Raw genomic sequence first — 27,101 nt, 5'->3', positions numbered from 1 at the left:
TCATTGCATCCAGGGACAGCATCGCCTTAGGTATGGTGTCGTCCTTGTCGGCATCTAGTACGTGCAGTAATCGTCTTATGTCATCAGTGATCAGGCGGCCTCTTATGAAGCCAGTTTGGTCCGGATGAACTAAAGACGTCATATGCTTTTGTAATCTGATGGCTAATACATTAGAGTACAGTTTGATATCGGTTCAGAGGAGGCTTAAGGGTTTGTAACTACCGCACTCGGTGGGGTCTTTGTCTTTTTTGAGAAGGACTGTTATGAGTGCAATATTGTCGTTCTTATGGAAGTTCCCCTCCTTGACTGAGTATAAGATCATATTTAGTAATAAGGGTCCAATTATGTCCCAACAAGAGAGGTACATTTCTGGTGGGATACCGTTTCTTCCAGGAGCCTTACCACTTTGCATTTAGGATATGGCCTTCTTGAGTTCCTCTAGTGTGATCGGTGTTTCTAACTGTTTAGCGTCATCTTCTGAAAGTTTAGGGAGAATAATTTGATTAAGATATGTGTCCATTTTGTTTTGATCGAAGGTCGTTTCTGATTTATATAAGTTGGAGTAGAATTCTTTGAATGTCACGTTTATTTTTTCAGGGTCTGTAACAAGTACTTGTTGTGCTCTAATATATCTGCAAATTTTGCATTAATTCTTAATCGCATGGCTAATAGGTGACTAGGTTTAGAACCTTGGGAGTACTGCTGTTGTCTTGTGCTACGTATTTGTATTTCCGATTGTTGTCTGTATATGGCATTGATCTCTTTTTTTAGTACATTAACTGTGAGGTTTTTGTCCTTTGCTCACTTACTCGCTCTGTTCCTTTAAGCCTACTCGCTCTGTTTTTCCTTTTGTTTTTCTGTTAATCATTGCATTCCCCTATTCACACGCTTCTTCCCTTAGACGTCGTTGATTGGTGCTCCCCCAACCACACGCTTGTCAATCACATCCCTCAGCTGTCACTGCTTGTCAATTAAGCATTCCCTGATTATTTATACCCCGTTTCCCCATTCAAGTTTTGTTGGATCGTTTTGATATTTCAGTTGCATTCGCCGTTCCTGCCTTGCCTGTTGTTTTTCCCTGTGCTTTGCCTCCAGGATATTCAAGAAGTATTCCTCTTGGACACCCGTTTCCCGTGGCGACGCGCTCGCTCCGTTTTGTTCCAACGCTCTTTACGCACAGCGCCTGGGTGAGTTTTTATGACTGTCTTTGATCCTATCCGTTTTTCGTGTGTTTATATAACACTGAAGATTTCCTGCTTTTTATCAGACAGTCACTCACCCAGCGTTCTGCTTTTTTGGATTGTTTCATTGGGATAATATTTTGGCCTTAACATCGCTCACTGTGTGTTTACACACCGAAGATATTATCACTTGGAATTGTATTTTGGGACTTCGCTCACAGTGTTTATTTTGCACCGAAGATTTCTATCACGTGGAATTGTGTTTGGGACGTTACTCACAGTGTGTATATACACCGAAGATTCAGTCACTTGGATTACTCTGTTTTTGGGTACAAGTCACCTCTCCTGTCACCTGCTCTGTTCCAACTGCACTCTGAGCTAACTCGCTCCCTCTCTCCCTCTCGGTCCCGCTACCACCTCGGAGATTCTGCCGAGAGAAGTCTGCAGAGCGGCTCTGACGTCATCGTCTGCTTCCCCAGACTACCATCCCGGGAGAAGCTGCAGAGCAGCAACATTCTTCCATGCTTGTATTCCAGTCTTTGTTTGATCTCTACCAAGTCTATGCTGTTTATTTAGTGTAAATAAACAAGCCCTTGTTTTTGGCAACTCTGAATCTACTCTCTTGTGTCGTTGCGTTTGGGGTCGGTGTCAAACCTTAACATTACGATCCAACCAAAATGACGACCCCAGCCGACACAGAGAGGGTCAGAACCGCACTAGCTAATCAGATCGAGTTGACCAAGGATCACAGTCACCAACTAGAGAGGGCTGCGGCTGCGGTGCAGGATCTCAGGGAACAAGTCCAGCCAATTCAAGGGTCACTGGCTGCTCTGGCAGGACAACAGTCTGGTATTCTCGTTCAGCTTCACTCGCTGTGCGACACCGTTAACGCTTTGCTTCCCTCACTTCCTTCAGGAGCATTCCCCGCAGCCCCAGCAGTTCCCACGTACCCCGATCCCGCACCTCGGGAACCCCGTCTCTCCGTCCCACGGCAATCCCGAGGAGTGTGCCACATTCATCATTTTCCGTCATCAACCAAGTCGATTCACTTCTAGAGGGGCCCAAGTGGCCTATATGACAAACTTGCTTTCAGGCCGGGCTGCCCAGTGGGTCACTTCCTCCTGGGCAATGGATGCAGATTTTGTTTTCTCCTATCCAGACTTCGTGGCGGAGCTCCGCAGAGTGTTCCACCATCCAGCCCGTGGTCTGGACCCTGGAGCCCGATTGGGGACCTTCCGACAGGGGAGCGGCGGGGTAACTGACTACGTCCTGGAGTTTCGACTGGCGGCGGTGGAGAGTGGATGGAACGACCCTGCACTTCGCCTAACCTTCTTGAGGGGGCTCAGTGACGCAGTCAGGGACCAGCTCGCTACCCGGGAGGTGCCCGACTCCCTCGAGGACCTGTTTAGCCTCGCCATCCGCATCGACGGACGCCTCCAGGAGAGAAGGCGCGAGAGGACCCGACTGTTACCTCCTGAGGGACCCCGGATTCCCCGGACGCATGACGTCACTGCTGGTCGCTCTGCCCTCAACACGACCCTCCCGTTCGGTTCGCGAGGAGGAACCCATGCAGCTGGGACGCTCTCATCTGAGCCAGGCTGAACGTGAGGCAAGGCTCAGGTCCGGTCTCTGCCTCTACTGCGGAGGGGAGGGACACCGAATCGCCAACTGCCCCACCCGGCCAAAAGACCAGGCTCGCCGAGACCCCGGGAAATCCTGGTGAGCCGTTTTTCCCATTCCCAGAGCCGCGCACCACCTGGCCATCTGATGAGCGTCACCCTGGCCTGGGGGGACCAACGAGCCACGGTGGAGGCCCTCATCGACTCTGGGGCAGACGAGAATTTCCTCGACTTTGAGTTTGCTACCCGAGCCAACATTCCACTTGAGGACCTTGTGAGGCCCTTGGAGATCTTTGCGTTGGACCAACACCGCCTGGCCGACATCTCTCAACGCACCGGCCCAGTCGTGCTGACCATCGCTGGGAACCACGTCGAGAGAATCCAGTTCCTCATCACCCGATCCCCCCTTGTCCCGGTGGTCCTGGGTAGGCCCTGGCTCGCGCTGCACGAGCCCCACATCGCCTGGTCCTCCGGTACCATCAAGGGCTGGAGCTCCTCCTGTCACGCCCTGTGTCTGCAGGCGGCGTCCTGTCCCCCGCCCCGGAGGCCCGCTGGTGAGTCGCCTCCGGACCTCTCGTCCATACCTCCCGAGTACCACGACCTCTTGGAGGTTTTTAGTAAATCCAGGGCTCAGGCCCTTCCACCTCACCGCCCCTACGACTGCGCCATCGACCTCCGCCAAGGGGCTCCCCTTCCCGGCAGCCGCCTTTACAGTCTGACCGTTCCGGAGAAGAAGGCGATGGATCTGTACATCTCTGAGTCATTGGAAGCAGGACTCATTCGGCCTTCCTCCTCCCCGGTGGCGGCCGGTTTCTTCTTTGTTGGGAAGAAGGATGGGGACCTTCGACCCTGCATCGACTATCGCCAGCTCAACGAGATCACCATCAAGAACAAGTACCCTCTACCTCTCATGAACTCCACCTTCGAGCCACTCACCCAGGCTACCGTCTTCACCAAGCTGGACCTCCGGAGTGCCTACCATCTTGTCCGTATCCGTGAGGGCGATGAATGGAAGACCGCCTTCAAGACCCCCAGGGGCCACTACGAGTACCTAGTGATGCCGTTCGGCCTCACCAACGCCCCGGCGGTATTCCAGGCACTCATGAACGACGTCCTTCGTGACATGCTGGAGGTGTTCGTGGTGGTGTACCTGGACGACATCCTCATCTTCTCCAGGACCCTCGAGGAACACATCCAGCATGTCCGCCGTGTGCTGGAGCGCCTCCTCCACAATCGGCTCTTCGTCAAGGCGGAGAAGTGCCGTTTCCACTCCGACTCCGTCGACTACCTGGGCTTCATCGTTGAGAAGGGCTTGACCCGAGCGGATCCTCGCAAGATCCAAGCTGTGGAGGATTGGCCTGAACCCACCACTCGGAAGGAGTTACAGAGTTTCCTCGGGTTCGCCAACTTCTACCGAAGGTTCATCCGGAACTACAGTCAAGTGGCGGAGCCACTTACCAGACTGACCTCTCCCGCTCTGCCGTTCGACTGGTCCCCAGCGGCATGTGCTGCGTTCCGCTCCCTCAAGAAGAGGTTCACATCCGCCCCTATCCTGCTCCACCCTGACCCCAAGAGACAGTTCATTGTAGAGGTGGACGCCTCGGATACTGGACTGGGTGCTGTCTTATCCCAACGTTCACTTTCGGACCAGAAGGTACATCCTTGCGCCTTCTACTCGCGTCGGTTCCTCCCTGCCGAGAGGAACTACGACACCGGCAATCGGGAGCTGCTGGCGGTCGTGGCTGCGTTGGAGGAGTGGCGTCATTGGCTAGAGGGGGCCGAGGAGCCTTTTACCATCTGGACGGACCACAAGAACCTGACGTTCATCCGCGCTTCCAGGCGCCTCAACGGTCGGCAGGCGAGATGGGCCAGTTTCCTCAGTCGGTTCGACTTCTCGCTGACCTTCCGCCCCGGTTCCCGCAACACGAAGGCCGACTCCCTGTCCCGGTTACACTCCAAGGGGGCTCCACCCTCTGAGGACCCGACTCCCATCCTCCCGGAGGCCCGGGTGGTTGGAGCCATCACCTTGGGCATCGAGGGTGTGGTTAGACGTGCCCTACGCTTCCAGCGTGCTCCAAGCAACGTTCCGATTCATCGTCTCTTCGTCCCCGACTCTGTCCGGTCCCGGGTGCTGCTTTGGGGCCATACCAGCCGGTTCGCCTGCCACCCGGGCGTCCATCGCACGTTCTCCTTCCTGGCTCGTCGTTTCTGGTGGCCCACCATGCGGAACGACGTCAAGGAGTTCGTATTGGCCTGCGCGGTCTGTGCCCGCAGCAAGGCCTCGCACCAGGCACCCTCCGGGCTCTTACAGCCACTTCCCGTTCCAAGCCGTCCTTGGTCACATGTGGCGCTAGACTTCGTCACAGGTCTTCCCTCCTCCCAGGGGAACACTTGCCTTCTGACCGTGGTGGATCGATTCAGCAAGGGGGTTCACCTCGTGGCCCTTTCCAAACTTCCCTCGGCGGCCGAGACGGCGGACCTCATGACTCACCACGTGTTCCGCCTTCATGGGTTTCCCCAGGACATCGTCTCTGACCGGGGGCCCCAGTTCACCTCCCAGGTATGGCGGGCCTTTTGCAAGGTATTGGGGGCGACGGTCAGTCTTTCCTCTGGTTATCATCCCCAGACTAACGGACAGACGGAGAGGATGAACCAGAGCGTGGAGTCTGCTCTTCGGTGTGTGGCAGCCGAGAGACCGGCATCCTGGAGCCGTTTCCTTCCCTGGGTTGAGTACTCCATCAATTCAATGGTCAGTTCCGCCACCGGCCTCTCACCATTTGAGGTTTCCCTGGGCTACCAACCCCCTCTTTTCCCCGCACAGGAGGCGGAAGTGGCAGTTCCCTCCGTACAGGTCCACCTCGACCGCTGCCGACGAGTTTGGGAGATCACCAGGACCGCGCTGCTCCGGACATCTGAGCGCGCCTGTCGTGGGGCCAACCGGCGCCGGGTTCTTGCGCCGACTTACCACCCTGGGCAGAGGGTGTGGCTCTCCGCGAAGGACCTCCCGCTTCGGTCCTCGGCCAAGAAGCTCAACCCCCGTTTCGTCGGACCTTTCGAGGTCCTGAAGGTACTCAGTCCGGCGGCCCTGCGCCTGAAACTTCCTGCGTCCATGCACATTCACCCCGTGTTCCATGTCTCCCGGGTTAAGCCCGTCTCCCTCAGTCCCCTGATGCCTCCAGCTCCTGATCCTCCGCCTCCCGTGTTGGTGGATGGTCACCCCCAGTGGCAGGTCCGCCGGTTGATGGGCGTTCGTCGGCGGGGTCGGGGGTTCCAATACCTGGTGGACTGGGAGGGTTACGGCCCTGAGGAGCGGAGCTGGGTCTCCCGGCAGCTCATCGTGGATCCCAGCTTGATCACTGACTTCCATCGTGCCCATCCTGACGAGCCGGGTCGGCCTGGTCGCCGGGTGGCTCCCGTGGAGGGGGGGGTACTGTGAGGTTTTTGTCCTTTGCTCACTTACTCGCTCTGTTCCTTTAAGCCTACTCGCTCTGTTTTTCCTTTTGTTTTTCTGTTAATCATTGCATTCCCCTATTCACACGCTTCTTCCCTTAGACGTCGTTGATTGGTGCTCCCCCAACCACACGCTTGTCAATCACATCCCTCAGCTGTCACTGCTTGTCAATTAAGCATTCCCTGATTATTTATACCCCGTTTCCCCATTCAAGTTTTGTTGGATCGTTTTGATATTTCAGTTGCATTCGCCGTTCCTGCCTTGCCTGCTGTTTTTCCCTGTGCTTTGCCTCCAGGATATTCAAGAAGTATTCCTCTTGGACACCCGTTTCCCGTGGCGACGCGCTCGCTCCGTTTTGTTCCAACGCTCTTTACGCACAGCGCCTGGGTGAGTTTTTATGACTGTCTTTGATCCTATCCGTTTTTCGTGTGTTTATATAACACTGAAGATTTCCTGCTTTTTATCAGACAGTCACTCACCCAGCGTTCTGCTTTTTTGGATTGTTTCATTGGGATAATATTTTGGCCTTAACATCGCTCACTGTGTGTTTACACACCGAAGATATTATCACTTGGAATTGTATTTTGGGACTTCGCTCACAGTGTTTATTTTGCACCGAAGATTTCTATCACGTGGAATTGTGTTTGGGACGTTACTCACAGTGTGTATATACACCAAAGATTCAGTCACTTGGATTACTCTGTTTTTGGGTACAAGTCACCTCTCCTGTCACCTGCTCTGTTCCAACTGCACTCTGAGCTAACTCGCTCCCTCTCTCCCTCTCGGTCCCGCTACCACCTCGGAGATTCTGCCGAGAGAAGTCTGCAGAGCGGCTCTGACGTCATCGTCTGCTTCCCCAGACTACCATCCCGGGAGAAGCTGCAGAGCAGCAACATTCTTCCATGCTTGTATTCCAGTCTTTGTTTGATCTCTACCAAGTCTATGCTGTTTATTTAGTGTAAATAAACAAGCCCTTGTTTTTGGCAACTCTGAATCTACTCTCTTGTGTCGTTGCGTTTGGGGTCGGTGTCAAACCTTAACATTAACTTGATTTTCTAGTCGAGTTGAGTTGTTGTATTGTAAAGAATTAAATAACGTTGAGTAAAGCGTTTCCAGTTCAGCCAGTTTTGTGCATCGATTCTTGCGCATTTTGGAGGAAAAGCTATCAGTGAAATCCTTGATCGACCTTTACCGACATCCATATTATTCTGGGGTCCTGCACCGAGTTTGCATTCTCCCGTAGGAATACTGTAAGAGCTTCTTTGAGTTGTGTAATGAATTCCTTGTTATTAAGCAGCATCGAGTTAAATCGCCATCTTGGGGCTCGGGAAGATAGTATACCAAATGTTCCTTTTAGGAGTAAATAACCGTGATCTGATAATGCATTGGTTATCATTTCCACTTCATAGTTATCAAATAGTCTCGGGATGCAAAGACATAATCTATTCTGGATAATGTGTTATGTCTCGCAGATCGACAAGAGTACTTTCGGGTCGTGGGGTTAAGTGATCGCCATAAGTCATTTACACCTGTAATCTTCGACCAATCCTTTAATGCATTAGATGAATTCTTTTGTTTGCTGGAAAACGCGAGGTAAGATTTGTCCATCCTTGGATTCCAAATGGCATTAAAATCCGCACCTATTATAAATGAGTAATCGGGAAGGTCTAACATTGCTTTGGTTAGTGTAGTGAAGAAACCCACTTCGTACAAATTTGGGGCGTATACCGCTACCAACGCTATTTTCCTGTTCTTGTGTACAATCTTAGCTATAGTTATCCGACCATCTACATCAGACCATACTCCCTTTAATTCAATATTCAACTTCCGTCTAACGACTATGGCTACACCCCGAGTTCTCGTACCAAAAGAAGAGTGACTAATGTTATGATATGTGTTGTCCGCTAACGTATCTATGTCGTTCTCTAGAATGTGCGTTTCGCTTAGCAGAGCCACGTCCACCTGTTCTTTTTTCATCAGTGTGAGCACGCTTTTGCGTTTGTGTTGGTTATTTATTCCCCCAGTGTTCCAGATCATTATATTCAAACTAGCCATAATCTATACATGTTGTTGTGTAGTTGTTGGTAATGCTTCTGGAGTGCGAGGCTACAATAGATATACATCCAACTAGTGAGGTCCCGTTGAGAGCCGAGCTTAAAAACATACATATATACAAATAAAAATCCCTTTTCACCCCCTCCCACGAGAGTCGTACAGGATTGTGTCCCATAGACACATCCTACGCGTATGACTCCCTCCCTTAGGCCACCGGATTACCCAAATTGACCTTTGTAATCCTACTCTTCCTATGCTAATTGCCATAGGATCTAAAACTTTCATTCTAATTCAATAGAATGTTGCTTTTGGTCCTGCGCCTTCCCATTAATGTACTAACAATAGTGTGAAAAATGAAAAATATACCTTCATTGGTATATTCATTTGAACCTTCTACTAACTTATGTAGGAAACATCAGAAAAAAGGAAAAGAGTGGAGATAAATACTAACACCTGAAAGATAAAAATAAAAAAAGGAGTGAGAACTAAAATAAAACTCATCAGAGAAAAACAGATAAAATAAAATTGAATAAAGAGAAAAAAGAGAAAAACAGAGACTTTTAGAGCTACATTGTGCAAATCTCTAAATCAGTGGAGTAATTATTTAAAATATTAGAATAACCTTGTCGTGCTTATACATTTAGATGTGGCTAATGTCTTTTTCTTTTTCTTTTTTTAAAGCCTTATTAAAGCCTAATTAAACTTCAGTCCTTAGATCATATGCTTATTCACACCGGATGTTAATGTTAAATTTACAGGCCTTCGTTGAAGGGGTGCATTATATTCTAGAAGGTTGTAGAATACCCTAGTATATGTACACTGCTGTTATGTTCCAGAATGATCTTCCTACCCAGGGGTCATGACCTACTAGTATTTTCCGGGATATCCCTTTGTGTCCCTGAGCAGTCGAGAGAGGAGCCCAGAATGTTCCAGAATGTTTATAATGTCAATGTTGGATTATTGTCTCCACAGAGACCAGAAGACTGTAAATATAATGCCTTACGAGCCATATTAAACATCTTGTGCCTTATTGTTGTCAGCGTGCATATCATCTGTTACTTTTGTTGAGCCGTGGTAAAGTCATTCTAATAAAATTACTAAAATACAAAGAGAAAGAGAGAGATGAATAGGCTTATCTGTTCTGAGCCAGTGTTGCGTCCTGCCCAGGGGGACCAGATCCATGTTGCTTCATGTAATCTTCGGCGGCTTTAGGCATGCGTATTCCCTGCCTAATACCGTCTTTTCCCAAGATCGATAATAGTGCCGGGTAGTTAAGGATTGGCCTGAGACCACTCTTAAACATTCTCTGCATCACATCCTTGTAGGGGAAACGCTGAGCGATGGCCTCCTTGCATAGATCTTTGTAGATAGCTATTGAATTACTCTTTGGCCTCGTGTACCGACTCTGTAACATTGGTCCACTATCGGCGCTGTGGGAAGGGTGTTATTACCTAAAAAAAAAAATCGGCGCCGTTGGAGTATCTGTGCCGAATCTCTTTCCACCCTTTTTCTTATCCTTAATATCCATGTTGAGTCTTTATGTATTTTGATATAGTTAGTAGAAGGTCTTATCAATGTGGAAGCGAAGTAACGTGGAGAGACTTATAGTTGAACCCAGCGACGTTCTGGATATAACTACTTATTGAAGACTTCCTGCGGGTTAGCCTAGCAAAGGGGCTAACTAGCTATCACCCATGCCAACAGGCTTTTGGACTAATAGCTATTAATCCTGCCATCGGGCGCTAGGAATACAAGGACCGGTCCGTACGAGACCCTCTTCCCCAGCGACGACAGGATTATCCCACCAGTCTTCAGTTCTCTGGAGTCGGAGCTCCAGAGAGAATTACCGTCTCCATCCACCATCTTGCTTTTCCCTGTGCTGCTTCGCTCCGCCTTACTCCATTCAGAGCTCCAACGGTCGGGTACCCGTAGTATAGGAATTATCGTTACCTCGGACATTGTGGCATTAATATTAAAGTGATTGTTTAACTTGTATCACTGTCCCCTCGCAGTTAATGGAGTGTCCGCCATTTTGTGTACCTATATTGTCTGGCTAATTAATATTCTAGTAGTGGTCTAATCTAAACATTTAAATACAGTCAGGGTTGTGTAGCCCCTTAGCTACAGCGGACAAACCGGACAGGAAACATTACGAAAGGATAATGGTGATAGGGTCATAAATACTAAATGGAAAACGATTCTGTCACGGCGAATGTCTTAGTTGCTTAAACAATGTTGGATGATGTAATTGATGGGTCATGAGTCATTGTGGAACAAAATAAAAATCGCGCAAATTGATTGATTGATTGATTAGTTGCAATTATGATTGTGAGCGTGGACTATTGAATTGATTGTTTGATTGCTAATTTTATTACTGTCTGCCTTGTTTCCAACTGGTTAAGTTTAGGCCCTCTTTCGAAGTTGGTTACGGTTAGAGTTTGTCTTTAGAGCAGGGCGATAGACCACCAGCACTGATTCCAAACTCTAACCTTAACCAAATTCGAAACAGGGCCTAAACTTAACCAACAAGGTGTACAGTAATAAAATTAGCAATCAATCAATTCAATAACCCATGCTCACTTAAAACAGCGCACCTCCCAGCTGCTTCTATAGAAAGTAGGTTAAAAAAAACCTCTTATAGGGCAAAGAGAACTTTTTTTCCTATAGGGCAAAGAAAACTTTTTTTTAATTTGTTTTACCTACTTTCTATAGAAGCATCTAAGAATGTAGTTCTATAGAAAGTAGGTTAAAAACTAAAGAAAAGTTGGATGTGTTAGTTTGTTGGATGTCTAGGTGAAAGACAGTTGGATGTCTTAGTTTGTTGGATGCCTAGGTGGAAGACAGTTGGATGTCTTAGTTTGTTGGATGCCTAGTTGAAAGACAGTTGGATGTGTTAGTTTGTTGGATGTCCTACTGAGAACAGTTGGATGCACTTCCGAGCTGCTTCCACATGGAGGCAACTTCCCCCTTTTTTTGTGTGGGAACTACTTTTTCTGGCGGATTGTTTTTTCAATAAATCTTCAATTAATGTGTGTTTATTGTATAGCAATAAGGTTGGATGAATGCATTACACCACTTGTAGTCGTGGGTTGTGACAATTAGACCATGCCTAGGGGGGTCTAACGACGCGTGATGTAATGCTTAACTAGTATGTTGAGTTGTGTTTCCCTCTGTCCCAGATCCACCCAGAGACCTACTGATTATTAAAGAAGAAGATCAGGACGCGCTAGAGCCACCCAAGGAGACTTCCTTTGAGATGAAGGAGGAGCCCACAGACCACCAGGATATCAGTATGTTGTTTCTTTCTTTTATCTTGATTTAGTCTTCTCCTTCCTCTGCTCCAGCATGCTTGTATGTCTCGGTCTTTGTCTCCATTGCTTTCTCTCCTCTCATTCTTTAATTTGATCAAACTCAGCCTAACTCTTTGGAGCACTTTATTCTGGTAGCTCTTGTTCACATTCAGCCTAACTCTTTGGAGCACTTTATTCTGGTAGCTCTTGTTCACATTCAGCCTAACTCTTTGGAGCACTTTATTCTGGTATCTCTTTTATAAATGGAACACATTTGTCCTGGTTCCCTGCTGGATTGAATAGCAACCAGGAGAACTAAGCTGATAGAAGGGATCCCAACTGTGATGTATTAAGCCTTAGCTAAAGGGGTCAGTGGTCTTGTTTAACCTAAATAAATGTAATGGAGGAAAAGGACGTATATGTTTGATAAATAAAGTTCAGTATATAAATATAATAATTTGTCAAATAATACTGTAAATACTGGAGTATTTCCTTAGTTGCTTGCTGTCTCCCTCTGCTCCAGATCTACCTCCAACTTCCTATCAATCATGAAAGAAGAGGCTCAGGACTCAATTACATCCTGTTTTAGATTTTGTATAAAGATTATTAAAAAAAAAAACAGTGTGACAAATCTGTAATTACAGAAGAAATCAGAAAGTGGGCAAATACTTTTTAATGCTACTGTAAGTACTTAGTTTCTGTCTCCCTCTGCTCCAGATCCACCCAGCGACCTACTGATGATTAAGAAAGAAGAGGCTCAGGACACACTAGACCCAACCATGGATATGTCCACTGGGCTGAAGGAGGAGCCCACAGGCCATCAGGATATCAGTATGTTACTTTCTTTTTATTGTCGTCTTTCTTTCTTTCTCTTTCTTAGACATCTTTTTAAGTCTCTAGATGTGAGGTTAAGAATTTACCTATGCGAATTCTTAAAAATGAATATGATCATTTTTATTCTGTCGCCTATTGATTAAGGCTGTAGGGTAGACGTCTGCAGGGGCCTGCCATGTCTGCCCCAGCCCGGCCCAAGCCTGTAGCATTCAGGCCCGGCCCTACCCTAGCCCGAAAAGTTAAGCAATTATTCTGCCCTAGCCCGACTTAAACCCGAGGCCAATATTACGATGTGATGATGGACATCACACACACATGCTACCTACGTTACACACACAAATGCTACATTACGACAAAAAATGCACAATGCAATAACGACATAGCTATGCGGCTAACAACGGCAACAATTACATGCCCACAGACATGACACTAAAGCTTACCGGAAACACTCTAACCAAAAGGCCAATTAATTTGAGTAAATCAGGATGGACTCACCACTTCACTGTTAGATGAACTTCGGCAACAAAAACTTCTTGCGTTGAATAACTTTAACAACTCACAACTCTTCGCCAACCGGCTAAATCCAAGAACAATCATGCAAAACCTTTTACAGTTTATTCCACTCTGCTGTACATTTGCGGGCGCTCTGAAGGAAAATAATGGCATCCACCGTTGATGGCTTCAGCGCTGTTCTCCTCTCCTCCAGCGTTCTCCCTGCAGTGCTGAAATATCGCTCACTCCAGCTGCTGCTTGCGGGTTTACTCAACACATAGCACGTGAGTCTAGCTAGCAAAGGCAGCTTCTCCGTCTCCGATATGCACGCTCTCAGCGGTCTAGCTTGTTGCTTTGATGGAAACACGACGCGAGGGCCTGATTGTGTGTGCGCGCACGACTTGTGTGTAAAATGAAGCGAGACAAATAAAAGGAGCCCTACCCGAACCCCATCTATGCATAAATAAATCGGCCCTGGCCCTAATCTGTCCATGGTGTCGGGCCCCTTCGGGCTTGCAGACCTCTACTGTAGGGTCCTCATCTATACAACACAGGTATGTTGATTATATCACAGGTATAGTGATTATAGATAGTACCCCTCTTCAAAATGTCAGTCCAAAGCACATGCAGTATATATATATTTTTTAAACGTTAATCTTGCATTATAGTGGCGTTAAAAGAATTGTGCATTATTTAACTTTGACAGCCTTAGTAGCAACACTTGTAAAACTGACAAACAAATTCCACAGTACAGTCTAGGGCTGCTCGATTATGACAAAATTCATAATCATGATAATTCTTATTGATATTGAAATCATGATTATTAAACACGATTACTTATTGATTTGAGAACATCACAGGGCTTGACACTTACTTTGCATGTGACTGCTTGGAAAGACGGCTGAGGGAATAGACCCCATCGGGGGCTGGCATGCGTTAACACCCCATTATAGGAGGGGATGTAGATCAGCGTTTCCGTTAGAACATATTCGTGCCGGTCTGGGTGTCCTGCAAGATTTCTATCACCGGACATATTCGAGATATTCCGGTCAGAGTTTTAAACAGTAGTCTATTATAATCACATTTTTATGAGCTAACGAATTCCGTTATAATTGGACATGTGTATTAATTACATCAAGCGAAGAATGAGAAATTGATTTGCAGAATCAAATTATTATCTCTCGCCTCTCAAGTTAGTGCGATACGCTACCAGCATCAAGCTCCCGCCCCGCAGGCTCGCGGCTGCAGCAGCTGTCACACGCACCCCCAAATGAATCTCGAGTAGACATCGCTTCACCTCGTTGTATCAGACACGTCACACATATCATAATGTTCAACTTCACACACAGCAAACTGTAGTTGATCATCACATTGCCTCGTTTGCTAGCTCGTCGCCACATGCAGAGAGGACGAGCCACATGCGTGTAACTTATTTGTTAATTTCATTATAGGTTATAGCCTACATTTAGTTATAATCAATAATATGCATTACTATGTGACACAGCAGTCAAGCAACAGTTGCATATGATTAAAAATGTCAACAATCACTCACCCCGTCTCTCGTTGTGCCTATCCGTTTTGTACCTGCGACGGCTGCGAGAACAGCGACTTTAGTTGCTGGTTCGACTTTAATAGATCCCCATTGGAACAGGCGAGGCTCGCAACGGTAGCAGCAGACTGGGGATGCTCTTTGTGGTTCAATCAATAAATTAATAGTAAAAGTACGCTCGACATTTGTTTCTTTTCCGCGGGAGCCACCACGGCATCAGCGTCAGCGGTCTCTGTGACTTCAAGGTCAGAATACTCATCTTTGTTGTCATTATTAGACCTGCTTGTGCTTGGTTTCATGAAATATTTACTAATCTTAGCTTGTTTCGCCATCTCTCTTCCTCGTATACCTGTTTGTCGTTATGGTGGCCAGAGCGTGCAGGCTCAAAAAAAAAGAAAAATAAGTTTCACATCTGAGCGGCGCCATCCTATCAGAGTGAAGCGACAATTAAACTGAAAATGGAATTATTGTTTCGTTCATCGCATAGGCTATTTAATTTTAGCCGATTTTAAAGGATAACTCCACTATTTTGGGAAATTAGCTTATTTAACATCTTCCCTGGAGTTAGACAAGAAGATGCATACCTTTTTTGTCTCTGTGCGTGCATTTTAGCTTTGGGAATAGATGCTCCGTTAGCATAGCTTAGCTTCATCACTGGAAGTGAGGCAGGACAGTAGCCTTACAGTGCCTTACAGTGTATTGCAAGGTCTGACATTGACCAAACTTGATATGCATGACCTTGGTGGGCTCTAGGTCAACTCCTGAAAAGGGGGTCAATGTCAGACTTTGCAATCAAAAGTTAGGGGGCTAATAACCCTTGCCATAATTTCAGTGCGCCCCTAACTTTTGATTGCAAGGTCTGACATTGACCCCCTTTTCAGGAGTTGACCTAGAGCCCACCAAGGTCATGCATATCAAGTTTGGTCAATGTCAGACCTTGCAATACACTGTAAGGCACTGTAAGGCTACTGTCCTGCCTCACTTCCAGTGATGAAGCTAAGCTATGCTAACGGAGCATCTATTCCCAAAGCTAAAATGCACGCACAGAGACAAAAAAGGTATGCATCTTCTTGTCTAACTCCAGGGAAGATGTTAAATAAGCTAATTTCCCAAAATAGTGGAGTTATCCTTTAATACAATTCAAATAATAAAATTGTGCTTAGAGGAATTATTTTCACCGGACATTAAGACCGGAGATATTTAAATATTCGGACTTCAACATATTTTGCCGGTCAAATACCGGTAATTACCGGCTAACGGAAACGCTGATGTAGATGGTACTGAGGCCAGCATGCTGGTCAGAGAGAAGAGCTGTGGGCAAAAGGCTAGAGTTAAATGACCTAGGAAAAATGAAAGGAAGGAATGGGAGACAGTTAACAGGGATTTGAAAATGGTGTTAGATGGACTTAAAGGAGCAGTGGTAAATAAATTGGAGAAGGTGGGAGACATTATTTATGAATATGGTGCTGAAAGATTTGGAATCATTGAGAGAAAGAGGGTGGAGAGATGGCAGTCAGTTAGGTCCAGATGGCAGAAATAAATGGATAAATTGGTGAAGGAGAGGTGATGGCTAAGAAAGCAGTGGAGAGCGGCGTCAGTAGATGAGAAAGAGGAGACGGCTAAGAAAGCAGTGGAGAGAGGCTTCAGTAGATGAGAAAGAGGGAATTAATGTTTCACAGGAAGAGCTAAGAAATCGGTTAGCAGTACTTGTCTCTCTCTAGAGAAGACGATAAGCTAATTTCACAAAATGTTGGTGTGTTCCTTTTTAAAGGTATGTTCAGCCAAGGAAAGGGAGAGCAAACTGTAGTAAGTGGAGTCTTCTACCATGTTTATACAAGATGTAGTAAGTGGAGTCTCCTACCAGGTTTATACAAGCTGTAGTAAGTGGAGTCTCCTACCAGGTTTATACAAGCTGTAGTAAGTGGAGTCTTCTACCATGTTTATACAAGCTGTAGTAAGTGGAGTCTCCTACCAGGTTTATACAAGCTGTAGTAAGTTGAGTCCCCTACCAGGTTTATACAAGCTGTAGTAAGTGGAGTCTCCTACCAGGTTTATACAAGCTGTAGTAAGTTGAGTCCCCTACCAGGTTTATACAAGCTGTAGTAAGTGGAGTCCCCTACCAGGTTTATACAAGCTGTAGTAAGTGGAGTCTTCTACCATGTTTATACAAGCTGTAGTAAGTGGAGTCCCCTACCAGGTTTATACAAGCTGTAGTAAGTGGAGTCTCCTACCAGGTTTATACAAGCTGTAGTAAGTGGAGTCCCCTACCAGGTTTATACAAGCTGTAGTAAGTGGAGTCCCCTACCAGGTTTATACAAGCTGTAGTAAGTGGAGTCTCCTACCAGGTTTATACAAGCTGTAGTAAGTGGAGTCTCCTACCAGGTTTATACAAGCTGTAGTACGTGGAGTCTCATACCAGGTTTATACAAGCTGTAGTAAGTGGAGTCTCCTACCAGGTTTATACAAGCTGTAGTAAGTGGAGTCCCCTACCAGGTTTATACACGCTGTAGTAAGTGGAGTCTCCTACCAGGTTTATACAAGCTGTAGTAAGTGGAGTCTCCTACCAGGTTTATACAAGCTATAGTAAGTGGAGTCTCCTACCAGGTTTATACAAGCTGTAGTAAGTGGAGTCTCCTACCAGGTTTATACAAGCTGTAGTAAGTGGAGTCCCCTACCAGGTTTATACAAGCTGTAGTAAGTGGAGTCTCCTACCAGGTTTATACAAACTATAGTAAGTGGAGTCCCCTACCAGGTTTATACAAGCTGTAGTAAGTGGAGTCCCCTACCAGGTTTATACAAGCTGTAGTAAGTGGAGTCCCCTACCAGGTTTATACAAGATTTTCTCATTAGGAACGGTTGCCTCCGTTCCGTTCCGTCCCAGAGAGCGTTAGTCCCCACTCCCCCTGCTGGCCAGCTTTCACACTACCAATCACTACCAATCTCGTCTCGTTCCCGAGCACACTTGAGGGAGCAACACCCTGATGTTGGTAAAGCTGACACTGCCACATACACTGTAAAAACTGAGCATCATCTGGTAATTTTTTTTATGATTATCAGCTCATTTTATTCAACCAAAACGGTGTAAAATGCAATTCATAAATGGTTCAAATTCATTGAATTCAGCTCGATTCGATTTCAAATGGCACATAGTCTTTTTTTTATTATGTATAGGTTACTAATAATTATTTAATAAATATGAATTAACCCCAATCCCATTTTTTACAGTGTAGCATCAACCCTTCTTTTCTCTCCGAGAAAGCATTTCGGGATCAAATGAGATGGAATAGAATATAAATACTTTATTCATCCCGAGGGGAATTTGGCACTACAAATCGCTCACAGTAACCAGTAAACATTTAGGTGGACAAAAACAATGAGATCTCTACTCATTTAGTTCATGGAAACAAATGATACCTGTGAGGTCTCTGACACTACATTGTGGGAGTTAGATCATGGCAGAGGAGAGGCTGATTCTTGCGGTGTCTGACAACCCAGTAATATACGACCTAAGGTATATATGACCTATAACGCAGGTGACGCAACAATAAGCGCTCCCTGCGCTTTGGAAGCGCTCTGGGCATTAATATTTTTTATATCCAAAGCAGGGCTTGACATTAACTTTTTGAGCCACTTGTCCAGTGGCTCAGATATTTTACTTGTCCGAAAGCTAAACTTACTTGTCCGAAATGTACTTGTGAAAATAAAGGCCTATTAAAAAAAAAAAAAAAAAAAACCGACAAGAGATTTGGACAATTATTATGATTTAATAACTTAAACACTGTGGGCTAGATCCACAAGGAATGGATTGCACGTTGCTAATTGCACCCTTACTTACAATATGAATTGAAAAGGTTTTGATACCACCATGATCCCCCTCTGGAATGTTGAATTTAAATGCAAATGCGAGCAATTGCGTGATGCAACCATCACTCAAAAGCGTGATGCCGACAGACGGCTGTAAATGTGCGGTGACGTGGGTCGGGCCGTCGGAATTTTAAGAGGTTAAAAGATTAATGTAAGATGAATAGATCTGGAGGCCAGGCCTACCTACCGGTATAAAATAAAAAAATTCAACCTGCTTTATTGTAATATACAACGTGAGATTCGATCTGCTTTGCGCTGTGTACTAGAGGGGCTTGCAGCTATTATTATAGTGTAGTTATAGTGTTATGAGTTTTAATAAAATCATGGAATATAATTGTTTGTCCATGTACTGTTATTCAGCAGTAGGCTATTATGAGCAAATAAAATTAGGTAGATTGGACATTTTGATTAATTATATCAAGCAGGGAACTGAGAAATTCGGTACTACTGATGAAGTTATTTCATAACTATTGAGTAACAGACAAATGAATGAATGACACAAAATGCAATGGATATGCCATATTGTGTGTGTGTGTCCGCCCAGAGGGGCGCTCCTCTGTTAACCTTTTAACGCCCGGAGCCCTATTTTCTGAAAATCCGCCTAAAATACATACCTAAGTAAATGGAAGATTGCTCCATTTCTACAAGGGCCATTTGCATGTTCTTAGTATCTAAGGGACATCTATGGACCTGAGTGACTGTATTCCCAGTGTCCGAAATATTGTGTCTATTACTAGGCTTGCTTAACTCATTCCCCGCCAACAACGAGTTTACTCTTTATTGGGAGCTGACGCTTGAACGCCAACAACGAGTATACTCGTTATTTGATCTTTTTTCCTTTTTTTCGATATTTGTATTCATTATTCATCCAGGGACCTTGGTGTTACCATAGGGAATGAGTCTGAGTTCGCCAAAGTGCAATACCGGCCGCATCCAGCTAGACGGCGGTATCGAGCACCCTTTGAAACCTTGTATCTTGGCCTGTGTAATGGCCAAATGTCTCCAGTTTCACTTATCTTTGTCGGGCGAATGGAGCGGTTCTCCCGGTTCCATTGAAACGTGTCAAATATCCCCGATCCATATGTTGTGGTGGGTTATGCCGTGGACCAAATGGACATCGGATGTACCAGATGGCGATCAAACAATTGGAATATTATTTTTGGAATACTCCCGATCACAGGTAAGGATTATCTGACGTCAATTTTAGCTTGATCCTGCAATGCTTTTATACCGATCGGGCTGATGAGCGTTTTTAGTGTTCAATACGAATGCCGTTACTGACAATCAAATAATCAGAAACTACCCCCCCCCCCCCTTTCATGCATTCATGATGGAACATAATACCTATGATATAGATTTGATTTGGGAATAGTAGCGTGTACAGGCAAGAAACGGCATCGCTTAGAGTAGGATTCACGTATGAGGCTATAACACAGCCTTTCGGGAATTACCCCAGACCACGCTATAATTAAGCATTACATCACAAGACAGAGTGGGTTATAGAAATTAGATCACGCCTATGGGTGGTTGTTAGGCCCGAGGCAATGGCCGATTTCATCCAACCTTATTGCTATACAATAAACACACATTAATTGAAGATTTATTGACAACCATGCGCAGAAAAAGTAGTTAAAAAAAAGGAGAAGTTGCCTCCGTGTGGAAGCAGCTCGGAAGTGCAACTGTCTCACTAACACATCCAACTGTCTCTCACCAAGACATCCAACTGTTCTCACTAACACATCCAACTGTCTCTCACTAACACATCCAACTGTCTCTCACTAACACATCCAACTGTCTCTCACTAACACATCCAACTGTTCTCACTAACACATCCAACTGTCTCTCACTAACACATCCAACTGTCTCTCACTAACACATCCAACTGTTCTCACTAACACATCCAACTGTCTCTCACTAACACATCCAACTGTCTCTCACTAACACATCCAACTGTTCTCACTAACACATCCAACTGTCTCTCACTAACGCATCCAACTGTCTCTCACTAACACATCCAACTGTCTCTCACTAACACATCCAACTGTCTCTCACTAACACATCCAACTGTCTCTCACTAACACATCCAACTGTCTCTCACTAACGCATCCAACTGTCTCTCACTAACACATCCACCTGTCTCTCACTAACACATCCAACTGTCTCTCACTAACACATCCAACTGTCTCTCACTAACACATCCAACTGTCTCTCACTAACACATCCAACTGTCTCACTAACACATCCAACTGTTCTCACTAACACATCCAACTGTCTCTCACTAACACATCCAACTGTTCTCACTAACACATCCAACTGTCTCTCACTAACACATCCAACTGTTCTCACTAACACATCCAACTGTCTCACTAACACATCCAACTGTCTCTCACTAACACACCCAACTGTTCTCACTAACACATCCAACTGTTCTCACTAACACATCCAACTGTCTCTCACTAACACATCCAACTGTCTCTCACTAACACATCCAACTGTCTCTCACTAACACATCCAACTGTTCTCACTAACACATCCAACTGTCTCTCACTAACACATCCAACTGTTCTCACTAACACATCCAACTGTCTCTCACTAACACATCCAACTGTCTCTCACTAACACAACACATCCAACTGTCTCTCACTAACACATCCAACTGTCTCTCACTAACACATCCAACTGTCTCTCACTAACACATCCAACTGTCTCTCACTAACACATCCAACTGTCTCTCACTAACACATCCAACTGTCTCACTAACACATCCAACTGTCTCTCACTAACACATCCAACTGTCTCTCACTAACACATCCAACTGTTCTCACTAACACATCCAACTGTTCTCACAACACATCCAACTGTCTCTCACTAACACATCCAACTGTCTCTCACTAACACATCCAACTGTCTCTCGCTAACACATCCAACTGTTCTCACTAACACATCCAACTGTTCTCACTAACACATCCAACTGTCTCTCACTAACACATCCAACTGTTCTCACTAACACATCCAAATGTTCTCACTAACACATCCAACTGTTCTCACTAATACATCCAACTGTCTCTCACTAACACATCCAAATGTTCTCACTAACACATCCAACTGTCTCTCACTAACACATCCAACTGTCTCTCACTAACACATCCAACTGTATTTTTTTTTGTTTACCTACTTTCTATAGAAGCATCTAAGAATGAAGTGACAGTGTGTTATTGGTTTGATTGATTGAATGATTGAACATTTTATTAATGTCCGCCTTGTTTCGAACTGGTTAAGAACGGTTAAGAACTTCATTCTTAGATGCTTCTATAGAAAGTAGGTACCAAAAAAAAAAGTTTCTTTGCCCTATAGGAGGCACATTTTTGTAACCTACTTTCTATAGAAGCAGCTGGGAGGTGCGCTGTTATAAGTGAGCGTGGGTTATTGAATTGATTGATTGATTGATTGCAAATTTGATTAATGTCCGCCTTGTTTCAAACTGGTTAGGCTTAGGCCCTCTTTCGAAGTCGCCCTCTTTCAAAGTTGGTTATGCTTACAGTTTGGAATCAGGGATGGTGGTCTATCGCCCTGCTCTAAAGATAAACTCTAAGCATAACCGACTTCGAAAGAGGGCGACTTCAAAAGAGGGCCTAAGCCTAACCAGTTTGAAACAATGCGGACATTAATACATTTTGCAATCAATCAATTCAATAACCCACGCTCACTTATACACGCGCACTACCAACTGGTATATCAATATCATAGTCAAAGCTTGATCTTATCATTGCCATAGCTTTGACTATGAAATTGATATACCAGACAATGATAAGATCAAGCTTTGACTATGATATTGATATACCAGGCAATGATAAGATCAAGCTTTGACTATGGATGTTTTGTTTGTGGTTCTGCTGCTAAGTCGTCACTCGACAAATTGGATGTTCTCCAGGCCCTGAGACTCTGCTGTTGGGCTTTTAGAACTTCCCCAGTACCTGCGACTCTCATAGAAATTGGGGAAATGCCTTTAATTTCAAGGCGAAATTCAATTAGACCTGCAGTACTGGATCAAGTTATGTGGTTCAAGTCAAGCATTCCTGGCGAGGTGTATGTTGAGAGGGTCATGGGAGTTTGAGGGTCAAACTAAAACCATTCTTTGAAGATATGAATCGGTGCAAGCTGGGGTTCTGTGCCTTACTGGTTAATGCGGGAGGTGGACAGTAATCTGACCTTTTTAGAAGAGGAGGATAAGAGTGGAATCGCTTCTAGTGTAGGGGCCTATCTACAGCAAGAAATGACAACCCATCTAGGTATTTTTACAGATGGATCTAGAGGACAGTAAGAGAGCAGACCTGTGTGGTGTGTACGTGGTGCAGCTGGATCTAGAGGACCGTAGGAGAGCAGGTGTGGTGTGTACGTGGTGCAGCTGGATCTAGAGGACTGTAGGAGAGCAGGTGTGGTGTGTACGTGGTGCAGCTGGATCTAGAGGACAGTAGGAGAGCAGGTGTGGTGTGTACGTGGTGCAGCTGGATCTAGAGGACAGTAGGAGAGCAGGTGTGGTGTGTACGTGGTGCAGCTGGATCTAGAGGACAGTAGGAGAGCAGGTGTGGTGTATACGTGTGTACGGCTCAATACAAACAATTGTTAAGGGGATGCAGACCAGAGAAAGACTTTCGTCTTGTTTACATCAGGGTCCCCCATTTTCAATTCATCATAACATTTATGACTTACATCACATACAGATGTTACATCCAGACATTTATGACATACCACATCTACAAATATACAGTACTGCTTAAGAGTACAACGCCTGTCACATAGACCCTGACGTTGGAAACTCTGATTAAGAGACAGAGTTTCTAAAAAGAGAGTATATACATTTGAGGGGGAAGAAACTGTACATTGGAGGGGGTTGGGTAGGTAGGGGGGGGGGTGGACTGTACATTGGAGGGGGTTGGGTTAGGACATTTACAGGGGCCAGTTTAGAATGGCAGTCTCCCGTAGGTGCTCTTTGAGAGCGGTTTTGAAAAGTGGGTAGTGATTCACATTCCTTTACAGCTGTGGGTAGAGCGTTCCACATTGATGTGGCATAATTGACTAACATGTTTAGTCCCTTGTTTGAGCCGAATCTGGGTTTAACATGATTTGTGGAGCTGCCTCTGGTGTTGTGGTCGTGGTATTCACTGACCTTTGGGAAGTAATTTGACATGTACATGGGTACCTGAGTGCTGTAGTGTATCTTGTAGACCAGGCCCATTGCAAGTTGCTGTACTCTGTTGTCTACTCAAGCCATCCTAGGTTGTCAAAGTGGGCAGGGGTGAGGTGGGTTCTAGGAGTAAGGTTAAGCAGTAGTCAGGGGTCGGCAACCTGCGGCTCCGGAGCCGCATGCGGCTCTTTAGCCAATCAGCTGCGGCTCCCTGGCCAAAAAAATTATAATAATAAATGTAACCCTTTTTTTTATCTCTTATTTTGGAGATCGATGTCATACTGTGACACTGAAATGAAAAAATATTTCATCAACTAAAATATACAGTATGTAACTGACCGCCAAGGGTAAAGATGCCTATCATCTTTATTATCAGTAAGCTTTAATTTACCTTGGTCTAGATGATCAACTTTTCTTTATTAGCTCAGAATACTGAGCTTTCTATTTAAGAAAAGAATATTTCAGTGCCGCTTGTGCATTTTCATTTAGTGTCCACATGGGGGCAGAGCTCGTCTTTTCTATAGTATAAAGGTCACAGCATCCTGTGTGTAACCAATACAGGAAGTAACCCAGAGACAACGTCGGAGCAGACAGCGAACTATATAGAATATAAGGACCTTACTTCAGTAATTAACACCCCTTGGTAAAGCGGAATAAGGTACGTTGAACACTAAAATGTATTATTATTATTATTATTATTGTTGTTGAAGAGGTCTATATTTACGTGTGGTAGACATGTAAAGTGGTGCACTGACTGATTAGCTTCTAATCAAAAGCACCTGCTGCCGAACAAGTAACGTTACTATTTATTATTAGTTTCCTTAAATGCCTTTTATTATGGAAGACGAGTTCACCCTTGATATCTTTAAATTCAAATGTTTGTTTGAACACATTAGGTGCTTTGTTGTGAACAATATTGAGCTGTGAACAATATAACTAATTATGTATGTTTGTGTTTTGACTGTCATAGTTTTCACGGTGCAAACGGAGCAAATGATGCAACCGTCACAACCTGTACAACTACGGTGCAACGACAACTACCAAAGAAAAGCTACAGTGCTGCTATGCTAAAATGCAAAATAAAAATAAAAATAAATAAAAGCACCTGTACGAAACATAACCGCATCTTTATTTCACCACCAAGCCGGGGGGCAGTTACAGTGAAAACTTACCCAACTCTGAAGAGGATCAACAGTGAGTAAGCCATACTCTGAAGAGGATCAACAGTGAGTAAACCCATACTCTGAAGAGGATAAATGTATTATGAAACCTCATTCTGAAGTGGATAAATGTGAAGTAGACCTTACTCTGAAGAGAATAGATGTTCCGAAGAGGATGGATGTATTATGAAGACCTTATTCTGAAGTGGATAAATGTACAATGAAGACCACACTCTGAAGAAAATACATGTATGTTGAAGACCTTACTCCGAAGAAAATACATGTATGTTGAAGACCTCACTCTGAAGAAAATACATGTATGTTGAAGACCTTACTCAGAAGAAAATACATGTATGTTGAAGACCTTACTCTGAAGAAAATACATGTAGGTTGAGGACCTTACGCTGAAGAAAATACATGTATGAAGAGAAGGAAGAATGAACCTACTGAGTTAACCCTATGCTGTCTGGTATCCATCCCAGCAATACCACGGACGTGTGGCAACTCCTGTATATCTAATTACCCTTATGCTGTCTGGTATCCATCCCAGCAATACCACGGACGTGTGGCAACTCCTGTATATTTAATTAATATTATGCTGTCTGGTATCCATCCCAGCAAGTGGAACTCTTAAATACCATCTATTTATTGATATTTTGAGTTTGTGTGATCAAGCACAATGTCGGCCCAAGAAGACGATGCTGGCAACCTCTTGGAGTTGGAACAGAACAGGACAGGTGCTCGCCAAAGAACTCTAACAGAGAAAGGAAAGAAAAATCGTGAGGTGGAGGATAAGAGGAATGAGAAAGCTTTTAACAAAGCTTATCAGAAGTGGAAGAAGATAGCCAAGGAAGCCAGAGGGAAACTAAGAACCTTCTGTCCGGCAGAAGAACTTGAAAGACTAAAACAAGACATTCAAGCAAGTTGTGACCTAGTAAGAAGCTTGTATGAGTCCATTTTACGTAACCATGCCACAACTCCCGAGATCGCAAATAAAATGGACGCCTGTATTCATCTGACGACAGACACCCAAGAGCTTGTGTGTAGACAGCTGGAAACAAAAGAAGAAGATTTTAATGAAAGACTTGAGAAGGAGAGGGTGAGAATAGCTCTGAACAAAGAGGAGTACAGGTCTGTATATGGACACACAAATACTGAAACAATTCACTCTCAACGTTCCAAGGCATCAAACAGGCGGAGGGAAGCTGAACTCGCGGCTAAAGTAGAAGAGGTGAAGGCCATTCAAGTGATCCAGGCTCAGCAAACCAGTCTCCTCCAACTAGAGGGGGAAGAGGCAGCCATGCTGGTGGAAATGGAGAAGATGAAGGTGGAGAGTCGACGTAAGCTGGAGGAGGAGAGGATGAAGCTACAGCAGCTACAAGCAGAGAAGGAAGTCCAGGTAGCAGCAGCCCGAGTGAGGGCATACAGTTCTGGAAGTGACCTAGACAACGAAGAAGAAGAAGTCACTGACCATGAAATAAATACTGCTCACCAAAATCCTGAATATAGTGCTCCGCTACATCCTACATCATTCCAACGTCAAGCATCTCCCAGCGCGACTGCAAACCAAGAGGCCTTCAGTCTAGCCGAAGCAATCACAAGTGCATTAAGCATGAATCGCCTACCTACACCAGAACCAACAATATTCAACGGTGACCCTATGAAATTTGTTGATTGGAAAATGACCTTCATGACCCTGATACACCGAAAGCCTCTCCCAACAAGTGATAAGATGTTTTATCTGAAAATGTACCTTACTGGAGAAGCTCGTAAGTCTGTGGAAGTATTCTTTTACAGAGACTCCGAAGAAGCATATAAAGGTGCCTGGAGAGTGTTGGAAGAAAGGTATGGGAACCCCCTCATTATACCAAGGGCGTTCAGAGACAAGCTAATGAGATGGCCTAAGATAAACACAAACGATCCTCTGGCGCTCCGAGAGTTTGCAGACTTCCTACAGGGATGCACAGAGGCAATTCCACATGTCCGAGGGCTGGACATCTTGAATGACTGTGAAGATAACCACAAACTGCTCAAGAAACTACCTGAGTGGATTGTGCGAATATGGAGCAGGATCATCGTAGAAGAGCTAGATAAATCAGGAAGCTATCCAAGTCTTGCACACTTTTCAAAGTTTCTGAACAAAGAGGCACGAATAGCTTGTAACCCCATCGCCACCCCACTACTGTTGAACTCCAGAGCCTCAGATGAAAGGTTTCCCAAGAGAGCCAGAGTGTTGAATACAAGCACTCACATAAAGAGCAACATCGTGGAGACCCAGTATTCACCCTATAGAGCCAGACCACCTTGCCCAATCTGCAAGAATGAGAATCATGGCATTGCTACATGCACTAACTTCGCATCAAGGTCTATAGAGGATAAGAGAACGCACATCTACCAAAATCACCTCTGCTTTGGATGTCT

At 45.1% G+C, this 27,101-nt stretch overlaps 1 protein-coding gene across 1 annotated transcript in view; it reads left to right on the top strand.

The window, feature by feature from the left end:
- LOC311231838 (uncharacterized protein) overlaps positions 1-27,101 on the top strand; it is a gene marked incomplete at its 3' end in the record, with an annotated part of 81,095 nt that overhangs the window by 5,386 nt on the left and 48,608 nt on the right. The window contains exon 2 of the mRNA XM_084318459.1: positions 12,314-12,427. Within this exon, the coding sequence (XP_084174585.1) occupies positions 12,314-12,427 (114 nt within the window). The remainder of the gene's footprint in view (positions 1-12,313; positions 12,428-27,101) is intronic.

The sequence above is a fragment of the Notolepis coatsorum genome (assembly GCF_963971535.1).
Source record: "Notolepis coatsorum genome assembly, chromosome: 7".
In the NCBI taxonomy this organism is placed as follows: Eukaryota; Metazoa; Chordata; class Actinopteri; order Aulopiformes; family Paralepididae; genus Notolepis; species Notolepis coatsorum.
The sequence above is the reverse complement of the archived record's forward strand: the minus strand, read 5'-3'. Positions and strand labels throughout refer to the sequence as shown.